An 18,721-nucleotide genomic window follows, 5' to 3' on the forward strand; every position below is an offset into this window, starting at 1 on the left:
CAGTGTACTGCAAGGGTCTATTCTGGGTCCCCTCCTGTTCGACATTTTTTACCAATGATCTCTACACATCTTGTAAAGAATGCAACCTCATCCAATATGCTGATGACTCAATCCTCATCTCCACCTCAGACAAAATCTCTGAACTCCACACTCTAACTCAACATGATTTCTATCCACAGAACAGTGGCTGTCCAGTAATCTACTTATCCTCAATCCCAAAAATACCAAACTCTTACTCTTTCTTCCCTGGTCTCTCACTCACCACAAACCCACCTTTGCTATTACATCCTCTAACAATACAATAATCCAACCCGAAACTCGCACAAAACTCCTTGACGATGAACTTAAATTCAATCTGCACATGCTCCAATGTATACAAAAGACACACCAGAAACTTGGTTTACTGTACTGCAATAAAAAAATTCTCACCACAAATGCTAAACACTCTCTTGCACATGCCCTGCTTCTCCCCTCCCTACTATATGCTGCTCCAGTGCTCACTAACATTCAAACCACAACCTTGAACAAACTCCAACAAACCTACCATAAGATAGCTAGGTTTGTCACAAACTCTCCTTACAATTCACATCACTGCCTTGCCCTAAACTCAGTCTAGTGGCTTGAATTCTCCCCAACTTCTACTACTATCTCAACATCAGGTGCTACACTTTGTTCTTTATAAGCCTTCATCTTGTCCTGCTCTCTCTTCTTTCATCTCTGTCTATACTCCACCTCAGACCTAGTGCCCCTCCATTTTACCTCTCTTACTCCCTTCCCTCTCATCTAAGTACTCCATTATTTTCGATTCATACTAAAGATACTAAATCAGTACTGTTGGTCAAAATTCTTCTTGTATATAAGTAAATGTATGTGTTTCACTGTAAACAATTATGTGCATGCATTGCTATTTTATTTTTTAACTTTCTTGTATAACAGGCTGCTGTTACATTTTTAATTCTAAAGTTTGAATTTCTGTAATTTGTTTATGTGTTAGAGCTTTTCTCCTTGGGTCTCCACTGAAAATGGGCCTGAACAAACCCAGTTAACAAATGTTAATAAATATTTAATGAATCAAAGCTTTTAATTATTATTCAGTAATAAGCAGGCTGTCACAACACTGTCTACATAACAGTTAAAATGTATTGGTATCCCTCCAAATTAACACACTCTTCAGTTCCAGTAAATCTTCTGATTGACCAACTGTGTTGGCATAGAGGAACCCCTTGCCCGTGTTCTTGATCACCTGAGTTTGATTACTGGTGTGGGTGCCTGCCAGAAGTAGCAAGGAGAAGATAGAAGTGATGAAGCATTGCTAGTTCTCCTTTGTTCATGGAAGGAGGGTATTTCTGGCATGCACAGTCTTTTGGTAGAGTTCCCAGTAGAGACCAGCTTCAGTTTTTGAAACTTAGGTTTTTTGGACTATTTTTGAAAAATAATTTCTGTAACCTCTTTTTACTTGTGCCTGCTTTCTTTCTCAGGCAAAGTATTACATGAAAGTTGAGGTTTTAGTGGTGTACCATCCTTAAAAGGATCAACATGAATGTTTTTGCAACTTGGATAGTACTAAATAAATAATAGAAGAATGTCCTTAAAATGCTGCCAACTAAGCACCATTGTGAAATAAAACCAGAAGGTGGATGCATACACTAAATGTTTATAGTGAAAGTAAATCTGGACTTTGCCAAATTAAAAAAACTGTAATGTTTACAGTTTAAATTGAAATACAACTTTTAAGCTTTTCACTATCTTAGAACATCCAGTCTTATATACCTGATATTGGCTGACAAAATCCCTGGCAATACTTGCCTGCTCTATCAGTAAAAAGATGACTAAGTTGCATGTGAGTGACTTTCACCCTCGTTTTAACTTATTTCTTATTATTTAGAGACTTCAGAAAAAGAAATTGATGAACTGGCTGGAAACTGTGTGCAGGATCTGCATTTTCAGTTTCTTTGTAGAACTTCATATTGTTCAAATGGAGTTATTGCAAGGAAGAACCTCCGCTTAACTCTGTGGTACAGCAAGTTCAGAGATGATAGCATTTAGAGCGAGGGTGGAAATGCAATGTCCTGTATCGAGGCTGTGTTGGGTTTTGCTTCCCCAAGAAACACAATCATGTGTTTTGTAGAACATTCCTAGGTTCCTCCATCAGTAAGAATTATTTCAAAGAAAATGTATATTTAAATTAACTGTCAAAATACTTATTTATTTATTTATTTATTTATTTTATTTTACATTTGTTGACCTGGCTGGTCCAGCTGGATATATTTCCTTTTTCAGTAGAGGCCCGGGGAGAAAAGCTCCACATATAAACAACCACCACCACAAAAAAAATGTTTATAATAAACAAGAAAGGTATTACAGTTTAAATTCTGGGAAGACTATGTGACACACTATAATAAATACATCATACACCTACAGATCATTTTACAGTATGAATATCTAGGGCAGCCCCAAGACATTATTAGAATACATTTAAAACCTTGGTTATTCTAGTTTACTCCAGACAGTTACTATGTCCAAAGGGTTAGACGGTAACAGTAGAAAAAGGAAGAGGTATAAAGAAAATGGCAGGAATACTACCTTCAGGATACATTCATAGCCAAGTAGAAAAGGTATGTAACTGGTGCCTAAGTAGTAGAGATAACTTATAGGTGCTACTAATTCAGAGGAGTAGACAGGATAGAGTGGAGGAAAGTAGGAAGTCAAGAGATGACAAAGAAAAATCCAAAGGATCAGTCTGGGTAACAGCAAGGGCATAGCCAGTGAGTTCTAAGGTGTTTCTTAAGACTTTGTTTAAAGAGACGAAGGGATGGAAGTGAGGTTAGGTCAGATGGCAGGAGGTTCCATTGTTTTCCAGCGGTAATCGAGAACAGTGAGTCACCAGCTACGTTGTTAGTCTTGGTGGTACTGGCTAGAAGTTTATTGGAGGACCGTAAGGAATCAAGATTCCTATAGGGTGCTATAAGGTTGTTTAGTATCAATGTGTTGTTAGGTTGGTAAAAAATCTTATGAACGATGGTAAGTTGGGAAAATATCACAAGGTTTTTTAGTCTGAGCCAGTCTAGTTGGTGAAGGTTAAGACAGTGTTGAGTTCTGTATGGGTTTCCAGTGGCAAATCTAGCAATACTATTGTAGGAGTTAGCTAGTTTGGTAAGATTATTTTTTTTTAGATTAGTGTATATGGGTGCTGCATACAGAAGAGTTGAAATTAGATGGGAGTGGGCAATAGTCATTCTGGCTGTTGGAGTTAAGAAAGGTTTTATCCTATATAGGGAGCCCAGTTTTTTTATTAACAGATTTAATAGTGTTATTAATGTGATTGTCAAAGGTGAGGTTATTATCAATTGTAATTCCTAATAGTATAGCGGAAGAGTCCATGGATATAAGGGTGCCATTACTGGACTGAATGGAGAAATCTATGGGGGAGGACTTACTGTTTGTTGTAAACAGTAGTAGCTTGGTCTTTTTGGTGTTCAAAAGAAGGCACCGTTTAGAGAACCATGCCTCTACTGTGTTGAAAGCTGTCTGGGTTAAAGATTGAAGTTCAGATATAGAGTTGGCAGAGCATATGATAGTAGAATCATCAGCATATTGTATACAGGTGGTTTGAGGGATGGCTATTTGAAGGTCATTGATGAATAATGAGAAAAGAAGAGGACCAAGAATGGAGCCTTGAGGGACTCCCAGGGAGATAAGAAGATGAGATGATAGTTGATTCTCCCAAAGAACTGCTTGCTGTCTATTACTAAGGTAAGACTTGAACCAGAGAGTTGCATGGGTGCAAAATACTGGAGTAGTTTAGGCTCATACAAGGATTATGTGCCAAGCCCAAACTTGCACTTTTATATGTTTATCTCATAAAATGTTATGGCTACTTCAGCAGCATCTAGCACTTTCAACACAGCTGTAGTACAATGTGATATTTAGATACATTTTAACTTAATATGCTTTCTAAACACTATTTTGCTCCAGTACTTATTACTGAGGATCTGGGCTTTAAAGTGCTAGCCTATTTTTGTTTATGTGGAATCCTGTTTTCTCCTTTCCTAAGATCATGATTGCAGTGGCTATGATGCTGTGTTTACTGCTTGCTGTAGTGCCAACACTTTAGTCCTAGTGACGTATACAATTATATGGTGGTGTGCTATAGATAGTACTAGGGAGTTACAACATAATAAGGGGTGAGCTGTAGATCTGTAGGTAGTTTTAGTGAGATATAACATGATTGGGTGTGCTCTAGATAATACTAGTGACTTGTAACATGATATGGGGTGTGCTGTAGATAGTATTAGTGATGTATAACATGATATGGGTGTGCTGTAGATAGTACTAGTGAGTAATAACATGACATGGGGGTGTGCTGTAGATAGTACTAGTGAGATATGACATGACATGGGGATGTGCTGTGGATAATACTAGTGAGATATAACATGATATGGGGTGTGCTGTAGGTAGTATTAGTGACTTATGATATGGGGGGTGCTGTAGATAGTACTAGTGAGTTATAACAGGACTTGGGGTGTGCAGTAGATACTGCTAGTGAGTTATAACAAGACAAAGAGGTGCATTGTAGATAGTACTATTGAGACATGACATGACATGGGGATGTGCTGTAGATAATACTAGTGAGATATAACATGATATGGGAGCATGCTCTAGATAGTACTAGTGAGATATAACATGATATGGGGGGTGCTGTAGATAGTATTAGTGACGTATAACATGATATGGGTGTGCTGTAGATAGTACTAGTGAGTAATTACATGACATGGGGGTGTGCTGTAGATAGTACTATTGAGATATGACATGACATGGGGATGTGCTGTGGATAATACTAGTGAGATATAACATGATATGGGGTGTGCTGTAGGTAGTATTAGTGAGTTATAACATAATAAGGGATGTGCTGTAGATAGTACTAGTGAGTTATAACAGGACTTGGGGTGTGCAGTAGATACTGCTAGTGAGTTATAACAAGACAAAGAGGTGTGTTGTAGATAGTACTGGTGAGTTATAACATAACATGGGGATGTGCTGTAGATAGTACTAGTGAGGTATAACATGATATGGGAGCATGCTGTAGATAGTACTAGTGAGATATAACATGGCATGAGGAAGTGCTATCGATAGTACTGATGACATATAACATGACATGGGGATGTGCTATAGATAGCACTTGTCAATTATAACATGATATTGGGATGTGCTGTAGATAGTACTAGTGAGTTATAACATAAGGGGTGTGCTGTAGATAGTATTAGTGAGATATAACATGAGATGGGGGTGTCCTGTAGATAGTACTAGTGATGATATGGGAGCATGCTGTAGATAGTACTAGTGAGATATAACATGATATGGGAGCATGCTGTAGATAGTACTAGTGAGATATAACATGATATGGGAGCATGCTGTAGATAGTACTAGTGAGATATAACATGATATGGGAGCATGCTGTAGATAGTAATAGTGAGATATAACATGGCATGAGGAAGTGCTGTAGATAGTACTGATGACATATAACATGACATGGGGATGTGCTATAGATATCACTTGTCAATTATAACATGATATTGGGGTGTGTTGTAGATAGTACTAGTGAGTTATAACATAATAAGGGGTGTGCTGTAGATAGTATTAGTGAGATATAACATGAGATGGGGGTGTGCTGTAGATAGTACTAGTGAGTTATAATGTAATAAGGGTTGTGCTATAGATAGTATTATTGAGATGTAACATGAGATGGGGGTGTCCTGTAGATAGTACTAATGAGTTTTAATATCACATGGGGTGTGCTTTAGATGGTACTAGTGAGTTATAACTTGATACGGGGATGTGCAGTAGACATTACTCATGAGTTCGAACATGATATGGGGGTATGCTGTAGACAGTGTTAATGAGTTATAATATGACATGGAGATATGCTGTAGGTAGTACTAATGAGTTTTAATATGACATGGGGGTGTGCTTTAGATGGTACTAGTGAGTTATAATATTACATGGGGATGTGCTGTAGATGGTACTAATGAGTTATAACTTGATACGGGGATGTGCTGTAGATATTACTGATGAGTTCGAACATGACATGGGGGCATGCTGTAGACAGTGTTAATGAGTTATAATGTGACATGGAGATATGCTGTAGATAGTACTAATGAGTTTTAATATGACATGGGGGTGTGCTTTAGATGGTACTAATGAGTTATAATATTACATGTGGATGTGCTGTAGATGGTACTAGTGAGTTATAAACTGATACGGGGATTTGCTGTAGAGGCAGAGAAACTCCAGGGGGAATCCTGTATGAAAGTGTCATGTGTTCAAGGAAATGCATGTTGTGCAATAAACTAGAAAGTTTAAAAAAGTGTAAAAGTACACAGAGAAGTATGTGTGTGCACAGCATAAGTGCTCCTTAAAGGTTTCTGGTAAGGGGGTGGCAAAGCAAGACGTTTCCTGAAGCAGTTACCTGGTTTCTGTTTTGTATTATTTAATGGAGTTAGGAGGTGCCATCTCTTAATTTGTGGTGATGTTTTACGACTGCTGGATATTGTAGTTTTGAGAGGCTGTTCTAACTTTTCAGATTGTGGGTGATGTAGCCCACATCTGGTTGTTCATCTTTGTGGTACATGTACTCTGTTTTGAATGTAGTGCCATTTTAGATTAGCAGTAACTTTACCTTTTGTTTGTCATTAGCAACAAGGACTATGCAGTACAGAAGAAGATAGAAGAGCTGTGGAAGTGAGTACACTATCGTTTTTGTAGGCAGGATACTTTTACATCTTCACAGTTTTATTTGCATTCATGCACATCATAATGGCTTTGAATCATTGCCTGTTTTGAGTTCCTGAAACTTAATCTGTTTCAAAGCTGTAATGTATCATGATGTTTACTTGCTGAGAATTATTTAATAATGAAATATTTAATATATGCATTAATTTTTCCTCTGTGCCTTTTTATTTGTGCATTTTTTTTGTCTCTCCTGCTTAAATTAGTGATGAGGAAACCACTAGAAAGTCTAAAGCAGGGAATTCACTATGCAGAGTTAGCTATTCATAAAGGTTATGTAAATTCCAGGCAGTGGTCTACTTAATTTCAGCAAGCCTTGTCCACCCTGTGCTCTGCTGCCGTTCCTCTTGTCATCTCCCAGTATGAGTATTCTGCCATTGGACTTGGTTTTGGGGGGGGAGGGGTTCCTTTGCTTATTGTCTTGCTTCTACCAGGCAGTGAATTTGGGGGTTATCAGGAGCTTATAAGTCTATTTCAGCAAAACTGACGCTGTAAAACCCACCACGTTGAAGGAATTCAATCAGGAAACAAAACTGTAGTCCATAAGGTAATTTTATTCACGATAAAAACAGGATGATAAGCGCTTTCGCGTACTGCTATCGTACGCTTCTTCAGATCAACTCTATAACAAAACCATACCCTTTATATACTAATACTGATGCACCAATTATTCAGTTATTAAATTAATTGGTAAAACAATTCTCAAAGTGCATCTAAAGGCAACACCCCTCCCTCCACCTACTTTGTGTAGGTTAATTAAAATCAGGCAAAGTAGAATGCAATACTATAACTGAGGCAAAGGACTCATATCCAACTTTTTAAAACAGAAAACAGAAAACTCTCATCTTTATATATATAAATATCACTAATAAAACAATTATAAAACATGGGTATAGTATAGAAATGTTAAAAATACTAAACGTTGAGGTTACATAACAATATGATGTACTTGTGTAACGTGAAAAATGTAATATAAGACAGTAGAAAACAGTATAGAAAGTTAAAATAAAATAAACACCTAACTTCCTAAGAAACCATGCTAAAACAAGAACGCTAAATATGCACAGATACATAATGTGCTTATGCTAAAGGCAAAGCTTAAGAAAAAACTTCATCTAGCTGGCTATATGGAGCATAAAGCATATTAAACAACAGACTTGTTAAGAGGCAAACTTTTGTTCATGCTCTATATAACAGCTTATTAATAATAAACATTCATTTATGAAACTAAATATTAACTTAATAAAAGGACTAAAAGTAGAAAACACATAAATACTTCATATGAGTAACCTAAGTAACATTATATTCTTCTATCTGCTACTTTACTGTTTACTATATAAGAATTGGATACTGGCAAGCAAAGATCCAGATCCTATTCTAACAGGCTACAGGGAACCATATGTAAGGAATATAAAAGTATAAACATACATATTGAATGCATAAAATAAAATGTATAAGTATTTACTTCTTTGAATAGCTACTAAAAAACAATTAAAAACACTATCAATCCCTATTTTTCAATATAGGTTTAAGGGAAACATAAGCATTCAATCCTGGGGGCACATGTGCTCTAAGTTTAAAAATCCATTCAAGTTCAACCATCTCTAGGTTATTCACTTGATCCCCCCCTCTAATACTTTTCTTTACTACCTGTAAGACCCTAAAACAAAATGTATGGTCCGGGTAGGCCATAATATGCTTGGCTAAAGCATTCTGCTCCTTTTTCTGACGAATATCGTAAATGTGGTTATATAGCCTTTTCTTGAAGGATCTCTTGGTCAGCCCCACATAAAAAGCTGTGCAATATTCACAAGTTGCAAGATATATTAAATTCTGCGTTTCACAATTAGCATAAAATCTAGGCTTAAAAGTCAGACTCAGCGTAGGATGAATAAACACTTGTTCTTTGCTTATATACCTGCAAGTGTTACAATTCATGCAGGGATAAGTCCCTCTCTTACTAATATTGACAATTGCCGGTACTTCACATGATTTAAAGTTGTCACAAAATAATCTCTTTAAGTTCTTGTGGTTGCGGTAGGCTATGCTAGGTACATTCCCTACTAAACTTAAAGTGTCTTGGTCAACTATCAGGACCTTCCAATTGTTACTTATAATTCTCTTTATAGCTGCATAGTCATTAGTGTAAGTGACTGTAAGCCTAACTCTGTCTTGGTCCAGGGTTCTATGGTGAGTACCCCTTGTTCTCTGCCTATTTGAGCACAAAATCTCTCTTGTAGAACCCAATATTTCTTCTTTAATATCTTTTAGCATTCTACTATCATATCCCCTATCCTTAAACAGTTCCTCCATGAGGCCGATTTGCTCTAACCTAGTCGCTTCATCTCTACACATTCTGCTTACTCTAATGAACTGGCTCCTGACTATACCAGGAAAGACATGCCGGGATGCATGCTGTCGTAGCTCAGGAGCGTGTTCTTCCAGCAGGGTTTTCTGTATAGTGAGGGGACTAGCCCCCCTGCTTGGATGCTCAAACTCACATCCAAAAAATTGATGGTTGTGCTGGACATGTCCATGGTGAAACTCAGAAAATTACTAGAATTCTCAAGATAGTCCAAAAAGCTGTTAAAGTCCACTCTGGACCCTTTCCATACAATTAGTATATCGTCTACAAATCTTTTGTAGACGATAACCTTTTTAAAACTATCATGAGGGAAAAGATGTTCTTTCTCCCAACTGTACACAACTAGGTTAGCGTATGTGTTGGCACACGAAGTGCCCATGGCTACCCCCCACTTCTGTTGGTATAATTGGGTGCCAAAAGAAAACACATTATTTGTTAGTACAAGATCTTGTAACTGGCAGATTAAAATCTGTCTATCATTACTATAACCACTCTCCTGTACCATAAGCTCCCTTATGGCCTGTATTCCCTCCTCATTGGGGATGGAGGTGAACAAATTCTTCACATCTAAGGTAATTAACATATATTCAGAGTCATTTAGATTAAAATCCAATTTTTCTATTGACTCTAGAAGTTGATAGGTGTCCTTCAAAATATGTGGTACTTTATCTACCAAAGGATGTAAAACTTTTTCCAGAAAAAGGGAGATATGCTCTGTAGCCCAGCTTGCCCCAGATACAATGGGTCTCATTGGCGGTGGATCTAGATTTTTATGTATCTTGGGGAGTCCTTTTATGGTGGGGATACGTACAAAATCTTTGTGGAAGTAAGAATAGAGTTCTTCCGTAATCTGTTTACACATGAGCATATCGAAAATAACCTCTTCTATAGCTCCATGTATTTCACTGATTTTATTCATGGTAATGGATTCATATGTCAATGCATCTTTGAGCATATTATTCATATATGCAATGTAATCTTCTGTGTTTAAAAGTACTATCCCTCCACCTTTATCTGCCGGCCTGATAGTAAGGGTACTAGTATTGGAGAGAAAATGTAGAGAATCTTTCTCTTCCTTGGTCATGTTAAAATATTTACATCTCTTAATATGTTCATTGTAGAAATAATCATACAGGTCATCTTCACACAATCTAACAAAACATTCTATATGCATAGGCAGAGGTGGAGAATAGATACTCTTTTTTCTACATTGTGTAAACATTTCATTGCCTACAGGCAAAAAACCATCTTTATTCTTAAAATGTAACTTAAAAGCCAGACTTCTGGCAAACATTCTAATGTCTGTTAATAATTCATGTAATTTACTTCCCTGCGAAGGGACAAAGGTAAGCCCCTTATTCAGTAAACTAATAGCAGAGTCTGGTAATGTTATGCTAGATAAGTTAAAACATAAACTTGTTACTGTTTTCTGCGTTGTCGCTGTTGTGGGCTGTCCTCCGAATATTTCCTCTTTTTCCTGTCCCAGCTGTTGTATCGACCTCTTCGTTGGTTGTTGGTCCTGACTGGTAAAGGAAAAAAAGAAGAAGAGGAACCAGGCGCTCCTTTGTTAATTTGCAGAGTTTTAGGTATGGCCCCTGTGCATAGATGAGCCATAACCTTGTTGTTGGCCTCTTGATTGGGTAAAGGTGTCTGTATAGAAGGCTCGGTAGCTGGAATCAAAGGTTCATTAGGGGGAGTTATAAAAGCTCCCTCTGAGCTACTGCTCAGTAAATCGCTATCAGTAGTGCGCACTAATGGAGTGCTATGCTCCAAGTTAGTGAGCGTACGCTCTGCTGATGCTGAATGATGACGTGTCCGATTATCCTCGTCGCTCGGATTAGGGCGTCTAGGCCAGACAAAGACGTTACCCAATTGGAAGTCTTTATGGTCTCTAAGCAACTTCCTATGCTTCGTGAGCTGAAGCCTGTTCCCATACGAATGTATCTGTGCATATAAGTGGTCTAATTTATCTAAACAAAGTTCATTGTTAAATCGTTCTCTTATCTCACTGTTCAACTGTTCAATTTTGAATAGTAACTGTTGCTCAATGGGAGAAAAATAGTCTATAATAAGTTTAATGTACTTATAACTCAATTCAAGATTTAATTCCTGCCACTGCTGTAATAACGCTGGATGACTGTCCCCATAGGTGGGCATACAAAGGACCCTCATGCCCCTGGGGACAATCTTAAAATGGAGGCAGGCTTCCATATGCTTACGTTGCCAAATGAGTCTCTGATATTTGAACAAGTCATTTTCTAAGTCCTTCAATAGCAAATAAAAATCTTCTATATTGTTAACAGTATTGCTACCACTCACATTCTTTTGGTTGCGTAGATCCAGGGTCAATAAAGGATTAATATTCTGTCTGGTAATGGAATTCCAGGCATCAATAGGTATCCTCGGCTCCGGATTAAAAGGCAGTTCAATGGAAGGAAGCTCCATAACGTGGGAGAGTGTGGCAAACAAAAGCAAATGAAAACCAAATAAATGCCACACACTCTGCGGGTCCAAAAGCGAACAAAACAGAATATTTCAGCAAAACTGATGCTGTAAAACCCACCACGTTGAAGGAATTCAATCAGGAAACAAAACTGTAGTCCATAAGGTAATTTTATTCACGATAAAAACAGGATGATAAGTGCTTTCGCATACTGCTATCGTACGCTTCTTCAGATCAACTCTATAACAAAACCATACCCTTTATATACTAATACTGATGCACCAATTATTCAATTATTAAATTAATTGATAAAACAATTCTCAAAGTGCATCTAAAGGCAACACCCCTCCCTCCACCTACTTTGTGTAGGTTAATTAAAATCAGGCAAAGTAGAATGCAATACTATAACTGAGGCAAAGGACTCATATCCAACTTTTTAAAACAGAAAACTCTCATCTTTATATATATAAATATCACTAATAAAACAATTATAAAACATGGGTATAGTATAGAAATGTTAAAAATACTAAAAGTTGAGGTTACATAACAATATGATGAACTTGTGTAACGTGAAAAATGTAATATAATAAATTAAATATTAAATTAGTGATGAGGAAACCACTAGAAAGTCTAAAGCAGGGAATTCACTATGCAGAGTTAGCTGTTCATAAAGGTTATGTAAATTCCAGGCAGTGGTCTACTTAATTTCAGCAAGCCTTGTCCACCCTGTGCTCTGCTGCCGTTCCTCTTGTCATCTCCCAGTATGAGTATTCTGCCATTGAACTTGGTTTTGGGGGGGAGGGGTTCCTTTGCTTATTGTCTTGCTTCTACCAGGCAGTGAATTTGGGGGTTATCAGGAGCTTATAAGTCTGCAAATCATGGTCTGCTGAGACCAGTATGATATGTGATGCCCTATAATCTGTCAATGTCCAGCTTTCAGTAGAGAGTCAACTTTGCAGTACCTAGCCCCTTTCTATCAGGATAGTGTAATGCTAGGGGATTTGTTAGTGTGGTCAGTAAACAGCAGAGAGACACAGATGATGTACTGTGACCTCCATGACCTTTATATTCACAGAGAGCTCTCTATTAGAAGGAAGCATCTTACATGACAACAGCTTCCAGTAGCTAGTTCCTCAATAGTAGGTTTGACTTCACGTCTGACTCCTAGACTTCCTGGGAAGTGATTTTACTTTACATATCATACTTGAGCTAATGTTATAACTGTATGCCTAGCTGTTTATAATCTTTTATTGTTTGGTGCAAAGCTGTTTTACTGCTATAGGAGAAGGGAAATAGGCATTGGTCAGAATATAAACTTGCTGCTGTCTTGCTAGCACTGCTGGATGTCCTTCCATAGAACTGTTGCAGGATTCTTTACTAAAGGGATCCCTGCCAAGAGTAGTCCAACTTCTGGCTAGTATTAAAGCCTTATTAAGTATTAGTATTAAAGCCTTAGGTTTTAGTAGATATTGCACATTGCACTTATGCTCCCTGCTCAAGTCATAAGGCATAAAGGTGATGGAAGAACGTACATACCACAGAATTTCTTTGGTGCCTGTCCGAACGCCATCATTGAATGTCGGTCTGAACACTCCTTCTGTGCTTGTTACCAAGCCATGTTTTAGATAAGTGCCCCACTGGGTATTATTCTTATCTTTTTTTTTCTTAGTCAGTGTTGTGGTTTACATATCATTCAAAAAAAAGGGAAAATGTCAGTATGAGAGGCAGATTCCACATAAAGATCATTACGAGCAGTGTCTCTTTTGTTTGGGTGCTTCTCACGACCTATGCAGTGTCCTATCTGCCAAGTGTTTGTCCCTAAGACCCTACATAGTTGTCTCTCCTCATCTGTCTGCCTGGAGAACCAGTGCTTAAATTGTTTACACAGGGTCTGATGTCAGAAGCCTCCTGTCCCAAAGGTCAGCCACCTACCAAGAAAAAGGCCGAGTTTGGTCTGATTTGATTGCTGTCCCACCTCCCCTGGACACCTCTCTCAAGGCTGCTGAAGGCCCAGAGAATCCCCCAGTTGGTATGTCAGAGGCTGGCATAGATCCAACTTCACACACCATTCAGAGGTACCAAGGGGGAGTTCTGCAGATACTTGTTTGGGAGGAGATTCCTATTATGTTAATTGAATGTAGGCAAGGGTCTGAACCTCCTAGGGTGTTTAGGGTGGATTCCTCAAAAGAAAAAAGAAAAGACTAAGTATATTTCTCCTGCTCCTAAGGATCTCCATTGTGAATGGCAGGATTTTACCCAGGGGCTGTTTAATGCATTCATATAATTGAAGCCTCCAAGGAGTTTCTGTACCTGGTCCCCGTTGGTCCTCTACCCCATTCAGGAAACTCAGAGAGCAGGACTCCTTTGATAAGGACTTGGATTCTGGGGAAGAGTCTTTGGCTTATTCCTTTCAGACCCCTTCTCCCTTGGGGTTATGGCTCTGAAGACGAAGACTTTATTATCTCAGACTCCCCTTCTGAAGAGCTGTGATTTGAGATACTAATTCTGGTATGATGGAATACTTTAAATGGGACTGCTCTCAGGTTTCTGGCATTTGGTAGAGGTATTATGAACTCCTCCAGATGGAGTCCCCTAAGTCCTCTGCTGTACCTCCAGTCTTGGCTGCCCTTTTAGATACCTCTTCTGCTATTTCTGTAACCCCAGACTCTCAACCTCCAGCTCCTAAGAAATCTGACAGGTTTATAAGGTGCCTGATGACTGTAAGTTTCTCTACGAATGTCCTTCTGCTGACCCCTCTGTGGTGTCTGTCTCTTCTGACAAGCCCTCTCAGCTTTTGCCTTCTACTAAACTGCTTCCTTTTGAGAAGGACAGTAGAGCCATAGAACAGCTAGGCAAAAAATTCTATACTTCTGTTACTTTGGTCTTTAGGACCATTAATTACTAGACCCATATGGCCAGGTATATTTTAGCCCCTCTTTGTCATTCTTCCCAGGCTGTCTCTCACCTTCTTGATTTGGAAAGGAAGACCTTGGCCCTTTCTTTACTGGGCTTCACGACCTTGGCCCTTTCTTTACTGGGCTTCACTTCCCAAGTTGCCTGACAGTCTATTCAATGCAGTTATGATGCAGCTGATGCCACTTCTAGTGCTGCTGCTGCTGTTGGTTCTGTGTTGAGGCAGTACTCTTGGCTTTGTCTCCCGCCTTTGCCTGATATTAAGGCTAAAGTGTCGGATGCTCCCCTTGATGATAAGAACCTGTATGGTTCTGTTGCTGACAAGTGTTTTAAGTCTCTGCAGGATAAGGGGAAGGCCTTACAGGAAATGAAACATATTTTTGCCTCTTCTATTCCCAAGTTCAAAAGGAATTATGCCTCTACATCTGCTTTTGTTCGCAAACAGCCTTGCCGCCCCCAGGGGTAAATGTGATACTTGGCAGGTTCCTCCTACTAAATCTGCTCAGACTTCTACTTCTCAAAACCTCCTTTTCAAAACAAACCAGGTTCCATCTGACTATGTGGTTTTCCCTTTCCTCAGTCTGATTCCTTTATATCTTTGTCTTTCTGTCTCTCTTCCTTCCTAGTTGGTTAAGGATCACTCAAGACTCTTGGGTTCTGTCCATCATCAATCAAGGATACTTCACGATGTGAAAATCCCCTCCTCCCTTCGTGGGTATCCTCCAACCTCTTCAGGAGTAGCTTCTTTTTTTGTCCGGAATTACTTCAGGGCCTCCTAGCTTACGGCACCATTCAAGTTGTTCCTCCTTCACAGGAGAGAATGGTGTTTTATTCCAGAATGTTTCTGGTTCCCAGGAAGGAAGGCACCTGGTGGCCCATTCTCGACCTCTCTCAGCTCAACCGCTTTCTGAAGATCCCTTCCTTCTGGATGTTATCCCTTCAGACCCTGTTTCGTCATCTTCTTCCCCAAGCTTTCATGGTCTGTCTGAGTGTCAAGGATGCTTATCTTCACATCCCTATCCATCCAGTTTTCAGGAAGTTTTTTCACTTCTCTGTTTTTTCCTTGCTTTTTCAGTTCTCTGCTTTGCAGTTTGGCCATTCTACTGCCCCAAGTGTTTTCATCAAATGCCTCACTCCTGTGATTGCCTTTTGCAGGATGAGAGGGATACAAATCTTTTCCTTAACTGGATGACCTACTTATTCAGGCTTCCTGTACTGAGACCATGCTTCAGCACCTCCACTGTACTGTTTGCCTCTTGCAAAGCCGGGGGTTTACAATAAACTTCCAGAAATTAATCCTGGTTCTGTCTCAGAATCGTGTGTTCCTCTGTTCCAGGCTCCAGACCATTCCTATGCTGACTTCCCTGCCTCCTCCCAAAGCTGTTTCTGTAATTGCATTTTTCAGTCCCTTCTCCCTCAGGTTTCAGTTACAGCCAGGGCATTTCTAGGGGCTGTAGGATTCATGGCTTCCACCATTCTTATCTTACCTGTAGCCAGGCTCCATATGAGAAAGCTACAGTGGTTCCAAAAGTCAGTTTGGCTCCAACCTTTGTCATCCCCTACATTTTCTAGTCCCTCTTCTTCCACGCCTCAAGCTCGAGCTTCAGTAGTGAATTCTTCAATAGTCTCTCAACCCGGGACTTCCTTTTCAGTCCCCTCTCAGGAACTTTTTTAGATACCTCAGATATGGGGGTGGGGAGCTTCTTTCGGTCCCTTCAAGGTCCAGGGTCTGTGGTCCCCTCATCGTAGGACAGACCGCATCAATATCAAGGAGATGAGAGGTCTCCTTTTCGCCCTTTCATTCTGTTTTTCTTTCAGGGCCTCTCAAAATCTTTACAGGCAATACCACAGTGATGCGGTACATCAACAAGTAAGGAGAGACACAGTCCCATCTTGTTTGTAGGTAGCTCTTCAGGTTTGGGAACTAGCTGTCCAGTTTCAAGTGACTCTTCAGGCAGTATATATTCATTCAGAGCAGAGCATAGTGGCAGACTGTCAGAGCAGGTCTATTACAAAGGCTCATGAATGGATGCTTCACAGAGTGTTTGTGGACATTGTCCATAAGTGGGCTACTCCTCGGGTAGATCTTTTTGCCTCCCCTTTGAACATACAAGTTCCTCTTTTTTGCACCAGAGTCCAATTTCCTCTGGCCTGGAAGGTGGACATCCTGTCTTTCTTTTGGAAGAGGATATTTCTCTGTGCTTTCCCTCCCCTTCCTCTCATTCACAGAGTCTTGCTCAGGATCGGGCAAGACTCCCCCAAAATCTTGTTGGTGACTTTCCTTTGGCCCAGCGAGCATTGGTTCTCTCTTCTTCTGTACATAGCCAAGGGCAATCACCACAAGTTACAGCACAGGGTGGACCTACTCACACAAGACAAGGGGTCTCTTATCCATTCTTCAACTGACATTGTGAGTTGTAGGGTTTTGATTCCTTATGGGGGCATTTTTTTCTGAGGACATATTCAGAGTTCTGCATAAGCACAGGAAACTGACTACCAGGAAATCCTATATTTCCAAATGAAAGATATTTTCTGTTTGATGCTTTGCTTGTAACCAGGATCCTCTTTCTGTGGAGATCCCTCTGCTTCTGTCTTATTTGTGTGATCTGCTCCATTTTGGGTTGCTATATTGTTCAGTTAAAGGTCACCTTTCAGCTATTTCTGCTTGTCTGCCATTGACTCCTCTTGTGGCCTCTAGGTTTGAAGTCAAACAATTTCTTAAAGGCGTCCTTCATATCAGACCTCCCAGAAAGCCTAGTCCACCTTCCTGGGACCTTAATTTTGTTCTTGAAAAATTAACCCAGGCTCCTTTTGAACCTGCAGCTTCAGCTTCCTTACAGCATTGTACATGAAAGACTGCTCTTCTTTTAGCCCTTACTTCAGCTAAGAGAGTGTCTGAACTCCAGACTCTTATGGCTGTTCTTCCCTTTTTTAGCTTTTCATAGGGACAGGGTACGTCTTTGTACTAATCCTTCTTTTATGGCCAAGGAGGTTAAAAAAATATCTCTTAATCTCTCTATTAATTTTCTTTCCAGTTTTCCTTCCCTAAAATCTTTTAGTGAGAAGGTTCTTCACACCGTGGATTTGTACAGGCAACTCAGATACTGTTTGGATAAGATTAAGGTCATTCACAAGTCTGAGCAACTTTTTGTTTTTCTTTCTTTCCAGAACTCTAGGTTTGGCTGTTTCTAAGCAAACCATTTCTTCATGGATCTCTAAGGCCATTTCTTTCTGTTACTGCTTTCATGAGAAAAGCCTATCTGCCTCTGTAAAGGCTCATTCTAACGAGGCTGTGGCTTCCTCTGATGCTTTTTTCAAAGGATTGGATACCAGTTTCATCCTTGATGCTGCTACTTGGACCTCTGTCCATACCTTTACTAGCCATTACAAATTAGATATTGTTTCCAGATCAAGAGCTAGCTTTGCCAGAGCTGTCCTGCATGGGTTTCTGGAAGGTTGTTCTGGTCCTTCCCTCCCCCAAGTTTCCTGTTGAACTATTTACTCTCCCTTTAGTAAGGAATACTGCAACAGAGTAAACAAGACTGAATCACAGAATCCTAAAACCAAAAAAATCATGAAAGAAAGTAATCAAACCACTCTTATACTATGATCTATCACATGGAGCTGTGCCTTAGTGTATCAGGTTAAAGGACTGGTCTAAGACAGTGTCTGCGGTAGTAAGAGGTTGGGGAATTATTGCTAATATGTTGGAATGTTCTAGGAAAATGCAATTTATCTTTTGGTTTCAGAATTTTTTGATGCAGTCTTCTGTGGCACTTCATGTAGGACCACTGCATGACATCCCCCCTTATCTCCCCTCTGCCCGCTGACCATTGACCCTCCCTAATGGCATGTGGGTCCATTTGTTCTCTTCTGATGAGGATCATATCCACAAGAGTGAATGTTGTTTTGTTGGGGGGCTGTCATTGGGGCAGATATCAAAGATACTTGTGCTCTCACAAGTGTCACAGAAATGAGCATTATATGTTCTGGCTATAACCCCTCCCTTGGTGCTGACCTGAATACCTGCGATACAGGAGGGACTGCCAGTACTCTCACCATATCCACAAATGTGCTGCTTCACATATAGGCCAAGGTCTACCATCAGTGGTTTGTGCAGACACAGTGCATGACTCTCCCTATATTGGTCACTTCTTTCAATGTTTGTGAGGCTGCTATCTTATGACACCAGAGAAGCAGGCATAGCCAGCAAG

General features: G+C 39.6%; 1 protein-coding gene across 3 annotated transcripts in view; it reads left to right on the forward strand.

Annotated features, from left to right (window-relative positions):
• The window catches only part of LOC122809734, a gene marked incomplete at its 5' end in the record, with an annotated part of 455,767 nt that overhangs the window by 95,621 nt on the left and 341,425 nt on the right, over nucleotides 1-18,721 (forward strand). For all 3 annotated transcript variants that reach the window (XM_044081441.1, XM_044081442.1, XM_044081443.1), the window contains 1 exon segment: nucleotides 6,694-6,738. In XM_044081441.1, the coding sequence (XP_043937376.1) occupies nucleotides 6,694-6,738 (45 nt within the window).

The sequence above is a fragment of the Protopterus annectens genome, chromosome 8.part0, assembly GCF_019279795.1.
Source record: "Protopterus annectens isolate FY-2018-M chromosome 8.part0, PAN1.0, whole genome shotgun sequence".
In the NCBI taxonomy this organism is placed as follows: domain Eukaryota; kingdom Metazoa; phylum Chordata; order Ceratodontiformes; family Protopteridae; genus Protopterus; species Protopterus annectens.